Here is a 16,023-nt window from a genome sequence, read left to right on the forward strand (position 1 = left end):
GAAGCCTCTGCTCAAAGGAAAACTGATGATTTGCTTCATTGACCATACAAAACAAAATATTGTTCTGCTAGAAAGAGCTGACAAGCCTGTTCATTGTTCTGAATCACAATGACACAGGTCATCCATGGGTTATAAAGGCAGCGTGGAGCCCACGGCTGCTGCTACAGTGTTACCAAGGTTAGCCGACACAATGGGTAAGGTAAGGCTGCTTGTTTTGCTATGTGTTTTTTGTGCTTCTGCATATCTGCGTGGATTATTCAGCAGAAACCGGTGAACTGGACGCATTTTTTCATCTGGTATAGTATGCCCATTTCTCTTAATTTGAGCCAATATTATCTACATTTTTCAAAATCCCTCGATTGATCTTTCCAGATCATCTTCTACGAGGACAGGAACTTCCAGGGTCGCTCCTATGAGTGCAGCAGCGAATGCTCTGACCTGCATTCCCACTTCAGCCGCTGCAACTCCATTAGAGTGGACAGCGGGGACTGGATGGTCTATGAGAGGCCCAACTACATGGGCTACCAGTACTTCCTGAGGAGGGGCGACTATCCAGACTACCAGCGCTGGATGGGATTCAACGACTGTGTGCGATCCTGCCGTATGATCCCTACGGTAAGCCTCAGTCGGGCGGTTTCTGTGGGCATCACCTTACAATAGGTGTTTCTTTTGATAATCCTTCACTGCGCTAGAGGCTAATAAATCACCTCGTCTTTTCTGCAGCACCAAGGCTCTCACAGAATGATGATCTACGAGCGCCCAGAGTTCGGAGGCCAGATGATGGAGCTGACTGATGACTGCCCCTCCCTGTACGAACGTTTCCATTTCAACGACATCTACTCTTGCAACGTGAGGGATGGTTACTGGATCTTCTACGAGCATCCCCATTACAGGGGACGCCAGTACCTGATGCGCCCCGGTGAATACAGGAGGTTTAATGAGTGGGGAAGCATGAATCCTAGGGTTGGATCCATCAAACGTATCACTATGTGAGAAGAGCTGATATCCAGACACCATTTATCTGAAGTACTGTCCATAAAGTACTGCCAATAAATCTATCCAATAACCACTGTTCTGTCAACTGCTTCCTTTTTCTTTTCTTGAGGCTTTTTGAGAAAATTTTCCAGACAATTGTTATAAGTCATGCGATTATTTTGTGAGTGGGTCAAATGTTAAAGGGACTAGAACACAAGCTAAAAACAAACAAATACATGGAAACATACCATATTGATGTCTTTTAGATACATAGACACACACAGTTTAAGCCCAGCATGTTTATTGAGAACAGAGAGAGGAAGAAGGTTTGAAAGACTTCTAGTTGAAGTCAGTGATTCGCCTGAGCGAGCCAATCCTTGGACTGGCACCGCCCCAGTCGCTGTATCTGCGGTATTCGCCGGGTCTCAGGTAGTAGGGTCTTCCCTTGTAGTTGGGCTGGTCATACAGCAGCCAGTGGCCGTCAACCACATTGCACGAGTTAATGTCAGACATATGGAAGCGGTCCTGGACGTTGGGGCAATCGTCGCTCACCTCCTGCATTTGGCCACTCATGTCTGGACGCTCATACAATCTTATTTTGTAGGAACCACGGTGCTGCAGGAAGAACATTTGTGAGTCAGACAGTTTTTGTTTCGACTGATTAATGAGCTACACAGAAGTTTGTGAACATAAAAAACAGTCCATGAATAGGTTGAAGTGTTAATCTCCACCTATCTAACACTATTTGCATGTTAACACATACAGTTATACCAAGATTGGTTTGCAAAGGTAGTCTTCACCAGTTCACCTCTACCACAGTTCAGGATGATGTTGCTTTTCCATCCAACATAAATTGGTGAGGATTTATGTTCCAAAAAGTCCTTCAATGTAGTCTTAAGATAAAGTTCTGTTTATCTGTCAGTGCCACACATTTTATTATTTTGTAGTTTGATTAACTTTAAATTTATTGTTGTATTTCAAATTTGAGGGACTTCTTCAAGGAAAGCATATTATTGGCTACTTTTCAATTTCATTAAAGACCTCTATTAATGCGTTTTCTTACACATTTTGTGTCTGAACTGATACATATTGGTACAACTGATACATATAGTGTGTAGACATTCAGTAGGTTTATGTAAATCTACTAAAATATCTATTTACATCTATTTCCTTAATTTGTACATTGTTATCATATTCTTGTATACTCTTTCTCTAGCTATGCATTAAAATACAGGTAGTAGTAATATCAAATGTTTGACTCTTGTTTCACTCCTGGATTATACTTTATTCCGTTTGAATGCAAGTATTAAATGTTTTCTTTCCTTGACCGATTGCTTTTACACTGCAATAAATCAGTGTGCCCACATGGATCAATAATTTTACCCTAATTAATTGCCTTTCGACACCATCTTAGGCTTACCATGGGAATCATGCGGCAGGAGCGGATGCAGTCGTTGATGCCAATCATGCGCTGGTTGTCGGAGTACTCCCCCCTGCGGAGGAAGTACTGGTGGCCCAGGTAGTGGGGTCTCTCGTACACCATGAAGCAGCCACTCTCCACCCGGATGGAGTTGCAGCGGTTGAAGTAGGGGTGCAGGTCAGCACAGTCGCTCATGCACTCATGGTGCCGACCCTGGAAATTTCTGTCCTCATAGAATATAATCTGCAAACGATTGTCAAAGCACTGATTAATTATCAACTCAGGCTTACATGTTTTCATTCTGTATTTTTAATAACAACATATAATAAGCTTACCTTTCCCATTGTCATATTGATAGGGGCCAGACTGACGCTCAACAGAAGCTCTCTGTGCCGCTCTCCTTTTATATTAAGTAGCTGTGTGATGGCACAGCATAACGTATTGTCATCCAAATAGGTTTTATAACACAAATCTGGTTATGTATAGCGACGCACCGCAGTGTGATGATGAGTTATTGTTGTCTAGTTTTCACATGTTCATCACTATTGATCAAAACACCACAGTGCGCTAGTGACCCAGGGGTCACTGCTCACAACAGTATCAGCAAAACAACAGGCGTTATTTGTGTTCTTTTCATTCACAAAGATTCCTAACGTTACATGCCAGGGATGGAACAAGCCTTTTTCTGCCCCCCCCCCCATGAGCATATTAACTGTACACAAAAACTTAATGAGCTATAGAATTCTTTCAGATAAAAACCCCATGAAACAATGATGAAAACAATGTGTTGTACTCTTGGTTACATGACAGTAAAATCTACCTTGATAGAGCCAGTCAACCTCTTTGTTCCAGACCGTAAAGTCTCAACAACTATTAGATGGATTTTCACGAAATTTTGTAGGCATTAATGTTTCTCTCAGGATGAATTGTAATAACTCCCGACTTTTAATCTAGCGCCATCATCAGGTCAAAATTTTAATTTGCCCAATACTTTGGTTAATGAGCAAATACCTGCAAAACTAATGACACTTCCATCAGCCTCAGCTGTAGTTTGTTTTTTAGTGCTAAATAGCGAATGTTAGCATGCTAACAGACTAAACCAAGATGGTGAACATGCTTAACATTATACCTGCATGCAACAACATTAACATCAGCATGTTAGTATTGCGAACGTGACCATGTTAGCATTTAGCTAAGCACTGCGGTGCCTAAGAACAGCCTCAAAGAGCTGCTAGCATGGACTCTTCGTCTTGTTAGCTTGTGTTGAAGTCATCACTCAAAGAAACCGGCTAAATTGCTTTTGAAATAATTTGTCCTTAACTAATATTTAATTGAATGTATATTATGGAGACATGTACACCGTATCAACCCTTGCCTTGTACCACAGCATTTAGAGACCATGCTACTTTAATTTTGCAACACACATCTGTAGATGGGTTTTTAGAAAAGCACACATATTACCCGTGTGGCACCTAAACTACTAAAAACAAATAATTAAAATGTATTGGCATGCCTCATCTATCCCAGTTAGGATGAGAAACACATTATGTGCCTTGCCAAAGTTTGCTGTACGAGAGCTGTCTCTGGTCTAGCACTGCAACGTGCACATTCAGAACCACAACAATCTGTGGATCACTGTTACCTGAAATTGTAAACCTGTTAGTTATGTGGTACGTATCAACTTTCCTCATAAAGATCATTAATATTACTCATAAAATCACTGTAATAACTGTGCAATCAGTATGTTACGTATATATAATGGTTTATTTGCATATAAGTCCGTAAAACCAAATCAAAGCTTGAATGTGCCCTTTTTTTGTTGGGTACAGCTATTTTGAATGGACATTTTTCTTGATTATGTGGGCCTAACATTAATAATGACACAACATATAGGCAAATGTACAGTAGAAGGACCCTGCACCTCTTCAACTTAAGCGATCTCAATAAATGGTAGTAAATGACAGTGAGGACTCTATGTTGCCTTAGCTGAGAGATTGAAGTGGTGCAGGTTGCTTCCCCTGCACTAAACTTGCTGTACTTGCTGAGGTGGACAAGGGCCCTTGAACATGACATTATTTGTTGTTTCTGGGCCCCAAGTGACGTGAATCTATTGACGATGAGACAAGAAATTTAGGGGTTTTTGTACAAAATCAGCCCAAAAATGAGCATGATAAATGTTTGGAAAGTTGCTATATGATGGCCCAAAACATATTTGCAAAATGTGTTTTGTATTTTTTTATATATCATTCAGCAGCCTATTTAAATTTTTTAGGTTTTTGAGTTACAGATTCTTGATGAAGAGGCTTTTGGAATAATGTTGTGCATTACAGTCCAATATTACACACATGCTGAAAGGTTACTCTCAGATGTTCTGAATAAAAAAAGAATGTAATATGTAAAATATGAAAAGTCACTCTAAACAGGATAAAGCTCATCACACACAGACAGCTGACACAGAGACACACAGCCGTTTTATAAACCTCAATCCAACGTCATGAGATTAAATCTTTTGTTATTCTAATGAGCAAGCATTTGGTGCTTTTGCCACCCTGCCAAGGTCTTGATCCCATTCATAGTTAAAACCCTGATTCATCAATGCCCATGGCCTAGACTGGCACATTAGTGACTCTTCTTTTACCATAGGATGCCCCTAAATACATTTTATTTGGTATGTTTAGTGTTTCATATGCTTCAGATAAGGGCTACACTTCAGCCTATAAAATAGATTTTACACTTTGTCAAATCTGGGATAATAACCCTGATGATGTCATAGTGATGTCATCAGGGTTATTTTGGCTTGGTGAAGTCATAGTTTAACGGAGAGCCTGTGTTACAAATTTGGCATGTGGAGTTTGAAAGATGTACTTTACTGTAAAAGGCATGGGGCGTTTGCTCGAGACGCTATCAAGTTGCATTATGGGAAATGTAGCAGTCAGCTTTTCTTTTGTGAGCCCCCATCTTTATAGAAATCCAATACTACATCACTTCAGTACTCCTTTAAAAAGTCTAATTACTTAGTAGATATTGTACATTTCAGATAAGGTTTTGCATGTTTTATCCCATTTACTTCAAATCACATACTAACCAGTTTTCAAAACATGCTGTTTCAGATAGTTAATTTATTTTCCTTCTTTCCAGGCAGAATTGTTCCATGTGAATGCAAAACACAGCCACTACACCAAGGGAAACCTTTATTTCCATTCAAGAACCGGAAACACACTGAACTAAAAATAATGTCGTTAAAATAAAACAAGTGAAAATGTAAACAAATCACAAAAAATATTTTACATTAGATTTTTGTTTTGGTTATACAATTTGCCTTCTGCTTTCAATCGCAGAAAACCCCCTGAGTTTGACAAAATATATGGAGTTTAAAATACAATAAGACAAATCGCAATGTCTTAAAAGCACACCGAGTGTTCCTGCCAATTTTAAAAAGACTTTTGGGTACATTTTACCTGAATTATAAGCACAAATAGTTCAAACAAAAGCATGACAGGGGAATTAAAGCTTTAAGATTGAGTTGGTTTTTTAAAATAAAATATCTAGAGGAAAAATTATAGAATAATATGGATATCTATCATTTAACTTGAATATAATTTATATTCAATTTCAAGGCAGGCTTATTTAGTATTTGTGAACAGCCCATTTGAACTCAACAACATAACCTGCAAATCCAGAACATGAGCACAATATGAACTTTTATAACAATATAAAAGTAACTGACCAACTAATTTACACTGACAAATGACATGAAACACATAACCTTTGAGAGAACTTTTCCAATCACTTGTCCAACAAGTTACTGAATTACATATTTCTACTTTATTAATGATAAAACTATTGAGCTAGCACAAAAAAATAAAATCAAGCTTTAATCAATCTGTAGTCAAGTTCTGAGAGCATGCAGTGACAAATTTATATATCTCACATAAGTTTTGTGCATGTTGAGTTCTCATCTGCTCTAACAATTTTCTGTTTTCTCAGATTCTGAGCACTTAAAAGAATTTAATTACAATTACAATTTCTGGTTTCAACAGGCTTAATTTTTTTTTTTTTTAAATGAAAAAGCCAATGGGTACACACTGGGACGACCTGATGTTACTAAAAAGGCACGGTTTAACAGGATGACAGCTCACTTCCAGGTCAAATCCAGTGGACTTTGCATGTTATAAATACTGCCAAATCTGGGTGAGCAGGTTTAACAGCAGGGTGCAAGCGAAGCCCTACTGGTCACTCAAATATAGAGACATAACTCCACTTGAGGCGCACTTACTTTAAACATGTTCTGTGATTACAAATCTGTCCCTGTGTGCTTAAAAATCCTGACTTGCAGATATATTATTGCTCAAATTTGTTTAATGGTCCTTACATAGTTTTGTCTTAACCACATAGATTTCCAAATATAAAATTAGAATTCCTGATATACAAAATTGCTAAGTAACCAGTACACCTTCATGGATGAATTGTGCTGTCAAAACGACTAAATATGCACTTTAACATACGCCTAACAATCAGCCTGCTTTATATAAAATACTTATGTTGCTGTTACCTCTGTAGTGTTTCAACAATACCGCTGCCTGTTGCTGGTTCTAAATTATTATTAAACCAATTAGAGTTGGTTTCAAACAGATACAGGCCACAGTCTAGTAACCATACTGTACACAAATGTCTTCACATCATCACACTAAAAAAAAAAAAAAAAAAAAAAAGTAGAAAATAATGTTTTAAGCACTGCTCTAGAAGTAACTGGCTGAGGACCAATCAGACAGTGGATCAGAGGATCCTGAAAAGGTCCTGACACTGATAAAGCCGAGCAGAGGCGACAAGATGCAGCAGCTCATTCAGAGCATCCTAATAATATTAGGATTGCCTAATGAGCTCAGTGAGGCTCAAACAACTATAGTGTTGCATTTTTCACATCCTTTCAAATAAATGTGATCACTGATCCACAGAGGATGTACAGCATTGCTTCTTTGTACAGCAAGGTAAAGAGAGAGAGAGTTGACATGGTGAGAAAAAAATATCTAATATTCTCAGCTACATCATGGAAGCACCATGATGTATGTAATGTAACAATGCTAAGAAAACAAAAAAGTAATGTGTTCACGTTCTGTTCAAGTCAAATTGGAAAGACGGTTGATCTGAGCTACTACTGAAGTACTGTTGACAAGTTTTAGTTTGTTTTTATAAGAAATCATGTATCAGGTTTAAAAATGTAATGTTTGAATTGACTGTTGTTGTACATTTGTGAGGTTTTAAACTAAATAGATTTTTATCAAATAAAATGTTTAATTTTTTAACTTCAATATTTTTGCGAAAAGAAAAAAGATCCCTCAATCATAACGAGACAGGTCAGTGATGAGACGCTGTCATCATTAAATCTGAATAATTTAGACATTTGTTGTGCCCCAATAATATGAAACCTGTAAATCTGAATTTTCGGAAATTCAAGATGTATTGTTTAGCCATCACCAAGTTATTGTGTTATCACAACTACTACCGTAAAGGTTTGATTTACTGAAAAACTCATCTATGTATTATGTATTATTGCTGAGTTTATGTGTTAATTAAGAAATCAACCACAACCAGTATATACTGTGACGTACAGTATGCAATGTGAGCCACTGTAACGTAGAGTAAACTTCAATCATCCAACTGTATTCAATACAGAAACAGATCTGAGTGCTGCGAGTCTAGTGAGTCCTACAAGGTGAGAGCTTTCCTTGGTTGTGGAGAGGTGGTGGTAACAAGTGCAACAAAGAGGCTATGAAATGAAGTCATGAAACATACTGCATTATGTTGTAAAGCACAGGTTAAACAGTCGATAGATTATACATGTGTTAAATGCATGGAGAAGGACGAGGAAGTGACTAAACTGACATAAGAGGTCGTGGTGCTGTGTGGGATTTTCCCCCTGAGAAGCCGCCTGTGGGTTTAGCCTACATGAGAGGTTGGGAAGTGTGAAGCATGGAGGCGTCTGGTGGCTCTGTTGCCTCTGGCAGGTAGTGATAGTCCTTGTGGTGAATGTATCGGCGGTACTTTGGCTTCAGATGGACCCGCAAGTGTGGAAACATCAGATTCTGTAGAGAAAAAAAAAATGACATTAAGTGGAGAGGAACACACAAACGTGACAGAGTTCGGAGAGAAACAGTGGTCCAGTTCAAAACACAATTTCCAGTGGATGGATCTTCCATAGCCGTGACTACTGATTTAAGCTCCTTCCAAGTAACCTGTCCTGTCGGTCTACCATCTTTAATTCACTTAGGATCCATGAGTAAATAGGAGTACTAATTGTTTTAGGGTTGCATGAGGCTTCTGCCCTTCAGACAAAAAAACTGCCTGCTGAATGAACACAACAAACATCTCCATCACACCTTATTTTAAGGAATGCAACAGCCTGTCTCATGTTGCTTTGATGAAATTGGTTGATTAAAATTGTATGTTTGGATACTTGCCTTACTTGTATTTTTATTTATTGTCACTGTGGATCCTTGACATCTTTTGTTATCTTTTGACCTCTTTTCCATTTGGATTATAAGTCAGCCTTGTGTTTCAGTTGACAGTGTTTACCGTTCTGTTAGTACAAGATTTCCATCATTGTTAACTCTTGATTGTCCTTGCAATATAAGAAAGACACAGGATTCTTCTGAGCATGTAATTGGTCAATCTAGCCAGGCTTCATTGTCATGAAAGCATACTTAATTAATAGTGGTCAATGACACTGACAATCACCAAATCTGGTTTTGCAGCATTTCCCCTCTGTGGACTCCTTGGTTATATATTTTAAAAAAAAAGGATATTTTTTACCTTTCCAGGATCATGTTGCAGAACAATGGGTGTCATTCCTTCAGTTCTCTGAGGATACAATGAATAAACCTGCTGCACCGTGGGCTCTAAAAACTGTAAAGTATGAGAACAGACCAAAATGTGCTCCAGTACAGAACAACAAGTTTACCAAACACTCATGTAACCAGCAGAATCACAATGAAACACATCAGAAAAATTAGCAGAACAGGAAATTTAAAAGCTAGAAAATGAAAAATTAACATGTTCTAGCTCTTCAAATCATATCAATCATTTTTCTTGGTGAATCTGTACCTCTGGTGTGGTGTCCTCCATGACAGGCAGAGGAGGCTGGACAGAGCCTCCATTAGCAGGCTGGTACAGATATTCTGACTGCTGGGAGTACACGACTGGACTGGAGGGCATCGGCGACTGGACAACAAAACATTGACAACAGGTCTACAACTGGCCAAATTCTCCTGAAGTAAAAAGAAGGAATGTCCTACCTGGACATGTCCTACCTGGACGACATTCCACTGATACTGGTTTGGGACACACTGGGGAGAGGGTGAAGTAGAAAAAAAGCAGTTTGAACCCCTGCGGTACTTGGTGAAATGTAAAAAAATTGATGGATTTGCTAAAGGGCTGATCTGACCTGGTAGTGGTGATAGGCTGGTTGCTGGTAGACAGGCTGATGGGACTGAGGAAGCAGCACTGGAGGAGCCGGCTGCAAGAGAATAAACATACGGAAATCCCACATTATGTAGTTATTCATCTCGGTCACTTTTCATCACCTTTTTTCATGCAAAAATATAAAACTTTCCCAAGTAGCAGCACCTCAGTTGTGAGCATTTGTTGTTTTTCTTTGTCTTATGTGAAAGACAATTGATAATTTTTGGGTTTCAGACAAAACAAGCTACTTGAAGACTTCAATCTTGTTTTTAGGAAATTGTAACAGGCATTTTTCACCATTTTATACAATTAAAAAAACAGTTAATCAAATCGAGAAAATAATCTGCATAATTATTAATGAAAATAATCGTTAGTTGCAGCCCCAGTTAAAATAATTACTAATATCAGGGTTTGAAATGTAATTGAATATATCGCTGTAACAATGTGATAGTTATATCATCAACTACCTAAGTTGTTTTCAAAGAGAGACACCAAACTTTCTTTTATTATTAAAAGCAGAAAAGGCAACAGAAAAACTCAAGCTCTTGCTAGGCCAGCTGCCTTAGCTTAAGTAATTGGGGCTGATTGATATGTCTGCCAGAATAGTGCATTCCTGTGCCGTGCTGTTTTGCAGCTGACTTGAATGTTGTCATGTCAAAGCTACCCACCAGCATGCCTCAAGGTCAATCAGTATTAATGTAAGTCCTTAGCCTGCAGTAGTAAATGTTGCATCACACAAGTGGATCTTTGCTTTCAGTGAGGAATTAATTGTCAAGACTTGAAATGACAAGCATGTTTTTAAATGACCAGTTGTTTAATTTTGCTATTCAAGTCAAGTGTTACGTGGGTGTGATATCAGTGAGAACTGACAGGCCAGTGGCGGCCAGGAGGGCTCATGTTAGGGCAGCTGAAGTAGGCCACTCCGTTGTGGTAAGTGTAGGGATTGCCTGTGGACGTGGTCAGGTACACAGCCCCACAGGACATCGGTAGAGGCATGGCAGAGTCAGAGATGGCCACAGGGGCGCTCTTAGCTGGGAAAACAGGGAAACCACAAAACAGTAAACCTGGGCATTTCAAAACTATCAAAAACAAATGAGTTACCTTTGGGCCAATAACAATTAGAGAGAAGCCAGTACTTAGTGCCCTGGACCTTTAGAAATGGACTTATTCAATTCAGGGTTCTTATTGTGGTCCTGATGTAAAACGGTTTTCCATTACTTTTTAGTTCTATTTCAGTAAACAGGTAACGTGGTATTTTGAAATTGTGACAAAAAAACTCGTAAGACCATTAAAAATAGTGAGTGAATTGGTATAAAACTGGTAGCTGGTAGCATTGCAGCTGTTGTATAAAACAACAGCTGCAATGCTGAGTGGAAGGTGATGTACTGAAGCTTGGCAGTACCACTGTGTGATCAAGGATCACAACGGAATCAAAACAATTCAGCCATATGTCAGAGCACCTTCAGTTTTAGAGTTTTCAGAGTGTGGACTTACTTTGTACTGAAGCTTGCTGCTTGCGGACAGCCTGACCAATGCTGAGCTTCTTGTCTTTGAAACAGATTCCATTCGCCTTTAATATAGTAGTTGAGGGAATAGATGCCACATTAGCCAACAAAGACCACTACATAAACTACATCATTATATGTACCTTAAGTTTAGCAGTAAGACACTTAAATTTCCTGTTTTACTTACATCATGAAGGATTTTCAGTGCATCATCTTGGGTCTCAAATGTAACAAACCCATATCTGTTCAAAGAGACAGAAACAAGACAAATTATGCTTTATCTGGCTAACAGTACATGTATAAATAATATTCAAAGTCAAAGGATAGAAAGTCGTGGCTGCATGCATTATTATTCAGTCACTAAATGTATATGACACGGAATGACGCAATTAACTCACCCCTTTGACATTCCTGAGCGATCTATCACAATCTTCACCTCTTTTACTGCACCATGTTGAGAGAAGACATGTCGTAGGTCGCTCTCATTAACCTTTATGAAACACACACACACACATTTTTGACTGTGTTATCACCCCAAAAGAAGGTGGTTGCTGATTTGGTTCAATTCATTTGCTCCAGAATTAATCATTTCAGATAATTTATTAATAATTTTGGTCTTGACAAGGGACATTTTTGACATTTTATGCCTTTATTAGCCAGTAGAGAGCTGACAGGAAGTGAGATGAGAGAGATGAGGGATGACACAGGACATTGTTATATATTATTTTTGAGTACTAAAGTATTCTGAATCTTGGAAATCAGCTATGATTCAGACCGCATCTGCAGAATGTTTTATGTATGATTGGTCTAAAAACTATTTCTGGAGAAATTTGAAATTACTGCTAACACTACTAACATTAGACCTCCTATGAATTATGTTCATTCTCATCTCAGTCTTATCCTGACCATAGCTTGTTAACATGATTTGCTGCTCTCTAGTGTCTACCCTTCTACAGTAAGACACCCAAGCCCAAACATGCACTCTGCTTGTGTTTAGGAGCTCTCACCTTGTAGTCAATTCCCCCGACAAAAATCCGATTGGGGATAACAGTGCCGAGGCGGGGGACGTGGTGGATCAGGCTGTCATCGTGGTTTTCTGGAGGTAACACATCAGGGGTGGAGGAGCTGCTGCTGCTGTTCTGGGACGGACAGCATGATGTAAACTTGAATAAAAGAAAATGACATGATGGTCTAATTCTGGGCCAGTAATAAACAACATAGCTATCACCCCTGGACAGGAAGTAGTGACTATACTCAGATTGGATTTGGTGATTTGGTTTTTATGCACACAAGAAAAGTTTTAAAATGAGTGTGGGTCTGGACATAAGGACACTTAACTCTGTTATTACTTAATACTAGATCAAAAGAAAATATCCAGCGTTATCCCTTCCTACCAGACAACACTTACTGTTGAACTTAAATCTTTTGTTTAGCTGGCTAGCAAACAAAGCAACAAGAAAGCAAAGAACAAAACTATGTTGTCTTTAAAAATGCATCTGTTTTTTTCTAGAAATAGCGGGAAAAATAAAACCATTAACAGCTCCTTCTTAATCACTCATTGAAGTCCAACAAACAAAATAATAAACAGTAGGTCCCTGAGTCTTTTAAGTCAGATGAAGTCGATGCACCTGCAGCCAGTGTATAAAATCAGCTAACAGTAACAACATGGCCAAAGTTAATAGTTTCATGAAAGTAAAAATGTCTACAGCACAAACCAACTGTTAATTTCTGCACACTGTTTCAGTTGAGATGTCAAATGAAAACATGAATAAACAATGGCATCTAATAAAGGAGTGTGAGAATATCAACTACCAAGAAAAATCACTTATGAAAAATGTGTCTTGTAACTAATTGACTAACACAAAATAAAATCTTTGATTCATTCAGAAATGTATCTTTTTTCCTCATAGGGTAGCACCCTCAAAAAACTAACTTTTGTAGCTTATTTGTAAGCTAGCTCTGACATAAAAAAAAAAGTAATTATGACCCCGAAAAATGTTTTGCAAAAAGTTAACTTACCTTAAAGAAAATTAACCACTAAGTATCACTCTTTAGTTAGCTACTTAGCTAATTTTAATAAAATTCCTATTTTCTTAAGTTATCAAGTTAGCAGACTGAACCACTTACCATTAGCTACACAAGTTGTTAGCTTTTTCTTGCTTGGTTGATTTTAGTTAAACTGAGCTAAAGGAAAACAGTCCATAATGTATGATGAACTAATCTTACAATGTATATATATATAACAACCCTAAGTGCAACACTGACTTAAGTAGCTTCACCGTATTTAATATAAAATAACTTAGCTAACTATAATTATCATAAACACTGTTATGCTAGCTAGCTAAAGGATTTGCCAGCAAGGCGGTAAGGGCAGACTTGACAGTTCACTCACCGCGGTTTGGTTCTCCACTTCCATAGCTACATTCAGCTGGTTAACTTCTGCCTCTAAAAGACGTATGCTGGTTATAATCACAAATTAATCATGGCCCATTAATATCTTGCTAATGGTTTAGCTACCGTGCTCCATGAGTCACCTCCACCAACGGTCTGGCTCTGCTCTAACGTTAACTTCCCCTCGGTCTTCGCTCTCGCGCCCCTAGCCTCATTTATGACCTCATCACTCTGTACGTTATTCGGCCACAAAGACTTCCTTCCGCAAACCATTAGGAAAAAGTTAAAATGTACTTTTTTTTTTTTTTTACCTGTTATCTAGCAGCGGGTTGCATCTCCTAAGATATTTAGTGATGGAATTTGTCTGCTCGGAACAATAAAATGTGTATTGGGTGTGAAACCAACGCTTAAATCCAATATTACCACAGACGGTGCCGCACAATCCTGCTCTTCTTCGCTGGAACGTATTTGCGCAGGCCGCGGCAGAAATGGCCGGCGCATTCAATTAGTGAATGGGGATCAAATGTGTGTAGTTTGTGAGACATTAACACATGACAGCTTCCAAAGGGCGTGAATACTTTTTGTACGCACTGTAGAAGAAGATACAAATCCTGGAAATATACATGGAAAAAATAGTAGTTAACAGTTGCACACATTTATAGGAATGGATGGAAAATACAATTAAGAGCAAATAATTCATAGCTGCCAGATCTATGCAGTACTATATATTGCCCACACAGGGGCGCAATTTCTCTGTGAATAACACGTCTTATGGGGACAGTCTTCTTGCTGTCTGTACATCATATCCAAGCCGATAATGAAACGTAAGACCTTGGATGTGTGCAGAGATTGAAAAAGTTCTTTGTAGGCTTAGTTTCCTGCTTTTTATACTTGACACATGAGTGTCTTTTAAACTCTGTAATCCTTGATAACTTTGTGTGTTTGGCATTCTATTTTATTGTGTAAATAAGTGTTAATATCTATTTATTCTTAGCAACGACCTCTCCCTGTTTCTCTATTCTATACTTTTGTTTTATATTTTGCACTACATGGCCCTGGGAGATGCTTTGCTGTTTCGTTGTTTTATGCAATGACAATAAAGATATTTGATGAGTGATGCTTGACACATTTAGTGAGGACTAATCTTTTGCAAAGGGTATACCTACAACTACAAACTGTTTTCTTTATACTAAACTCGGGATATTTAGTCATTTTCTTCCGCACCAAATTCAAGAATGAAAACCCGAGACATTGTTTTACTAGTTTTTAAAGGAATAACTGACGTACACATATTAACCACAAATGTCAAAAATGTTTCAACTTTTCACTACACACACAAAATGGATATTTTTTAATACATTTCCCTGAAGATTGTGAGCCCTTCATCCCCAACTTTAGGAACGCTAACAGGAGTGTCTGCTCACTTTGGGCTGGTTATTAATAAATAGGAATTTAAATAAATGGATGGACAGAGAGATTTAACAGGGAGGAAAATCCTCAGAAAATTCACGTAAATCCACGTAATGCAGTCAGAGCTTCAATGCATGTTTACTTTTCCTCTCTCGATCCTCAAGAAGCCACTTGGGTGTTGCGTACAAGCCTCATGGAGCTATAATTTCTCTATGATTGGCGACAAAGTGCTCTGAAACACTGTCATTTGCATCTTGTGCCCCCTCAGACCACAACAAAGCGACAGTACAAAGCCTACAAAGTGTCTCCAACTGAGAGAAAAGCACCCGATTCATAGCTGGTAATATCAGTAATGAATGAACAACACATAACAGGGGCAAAGGGACCTAAAATTTTCTTAGGTTTCCTGAGAACACATCCATACTATTGCGGATAAATCTACAAACATCGTTTTAAACCCCCCTTTCTCTCAATTTAAAAGCTCACGACATTTTCAGTGTGTAATTCCTCTCTGGCTGTCTTGAACATTTCCCATCATTACAACCTCCTTTCTCGAGATTGTTTGTCCTCATCTGAGTAATGTGGGCCTCACCATTACTTGTCATTCATTTCCAGCTTTTCTTAATTGCCGGGTGAATTTGCCAATGAGGTCTGACTGTGCAAAATGAGAAGGGCATGTTTGATAATTACAGCAATTTACCAGCTAAAAGTCCTTTTATACTCCTCAAAGATCATTTAAGACACAAGACTTGCTTGGCTGTTTGAGTTTTCACTGAAAACAAAAGAGCAGAGTGTGAGGATTTTATCTGTTATTATTATTATTATTATTATTAGTAGTAGTAGTAGTAGTATTAATGTGTGTCT

General features: G+C 38.4%; 3 protein-coding genes across 7 annotated transcripts; 1 reads left to right on the forward strand and 2 right to left on the reverse strand.

The window, feature by feature from the left end:
- The first annotated feature begins 154 nt into the window (after positions 1-154).
- On the forward strand, positions 155-1,069 carry LOC122872065 (gamma-crystallin M2-like). The gene is made up of 3 exons (XM_044187761.1): positions 155-199; positions 373-615; positions 724-1,069. The coding sequence occupies exons 1-3, from the start codon at positions 191-193 to the stop codon at positions 991-993; spliced, it is 522 nt and encodes a 173-aa protein (XP_044043696.1). The 5' UTR covers positions 155-190; the 3' UTR covers positions 994-1,069.
- Positions 1,070-1,259: 190 nt separating this feature from the next.
- Positions 1,260-2,991, reverse strand: LOC122872063 (gamma-crystallin M2-like). The gene is made up of 3 exons (XM_044187758.1): positions 2,731-2,991; positions 2,396-2,638; positions 1,260-1,590 (listed from the first exon to the last, which is right to left on the reverse strand). The coding sequence occupies exons 1-3, from the start codon at positions 2,743-2,745 to the stop codon at positions 1,315-1,317; spliced, it is 534 nt and encodes a 177-aa protein (XP_044043693.1). The 5' UTR covers positions 2,746-2,991; the 3' UTR covers positions 1,260-1,314.
- A 2,578-nt stretch (positions 2,992-5,569) lies between these two features.
- On the reverse strand, positions 5,570-14,037 carry LOC122872057 (protein boule-like). 5 transcript variants are annotated; one of them, XM_044187738.1, is made up of 12 exons: positions 13,893-14,037; positions 13,751-13,803; positions 12,366-12,497; positions 11,757-11,848; positions 11,546-11,600; positions 11,348-11,423; positions 10,724-10,884; positions 9,837-9,908; positions 9,688-9,738; positions 9,497-9,613; positions 9,206-9,298; positions 5,570-8,478 (listed from the first exon to the last, which is right to left on the reverse strand). In XM_044187738.1, exons 1-12 carry the CDS (start codon positions 14,020-14,022, stop codon positions 8,338-8,340), a joined length of 1,173 nt encoding a protein of 390 aa, XP_044043673.1. In that variant the 5' UTR covers positions 14,023-14,037; the 3' UTR covers positions 5,570-8,337. The 5 variants fall into 5 exon arrangements, with proteins under 5 accessions (XP_044043673.1, XP_044043672.1, XP_044043671.1 ...); XM_044187737.1 differs by having other exon boundaries at positions 9,703-9,738; positions 12,366-12,521; XM_044187736.1 differs by having other exon boundaries at positions 12,366-12,521.
- Positions 14,038-16,023: the final 1,986 nt, after the last annotated feature.

The sequence above is a fragment of the Siniperca chuatsi genome, linkage group LG24 (genome assembly GCF_020085105.1).
Source record: "Siniperca chuatsi isolate FFG_IHB_CAS linkage group LG24, ASM2008510v1, whole genome shotgun sequence".
NCBI classification, from domain to species: Eukaryota; Metazoa; Chordata; class Actinopteri; order Centrarchiformes; family Sinipercidae; genus Siniperca; species Siniperca chuatsi.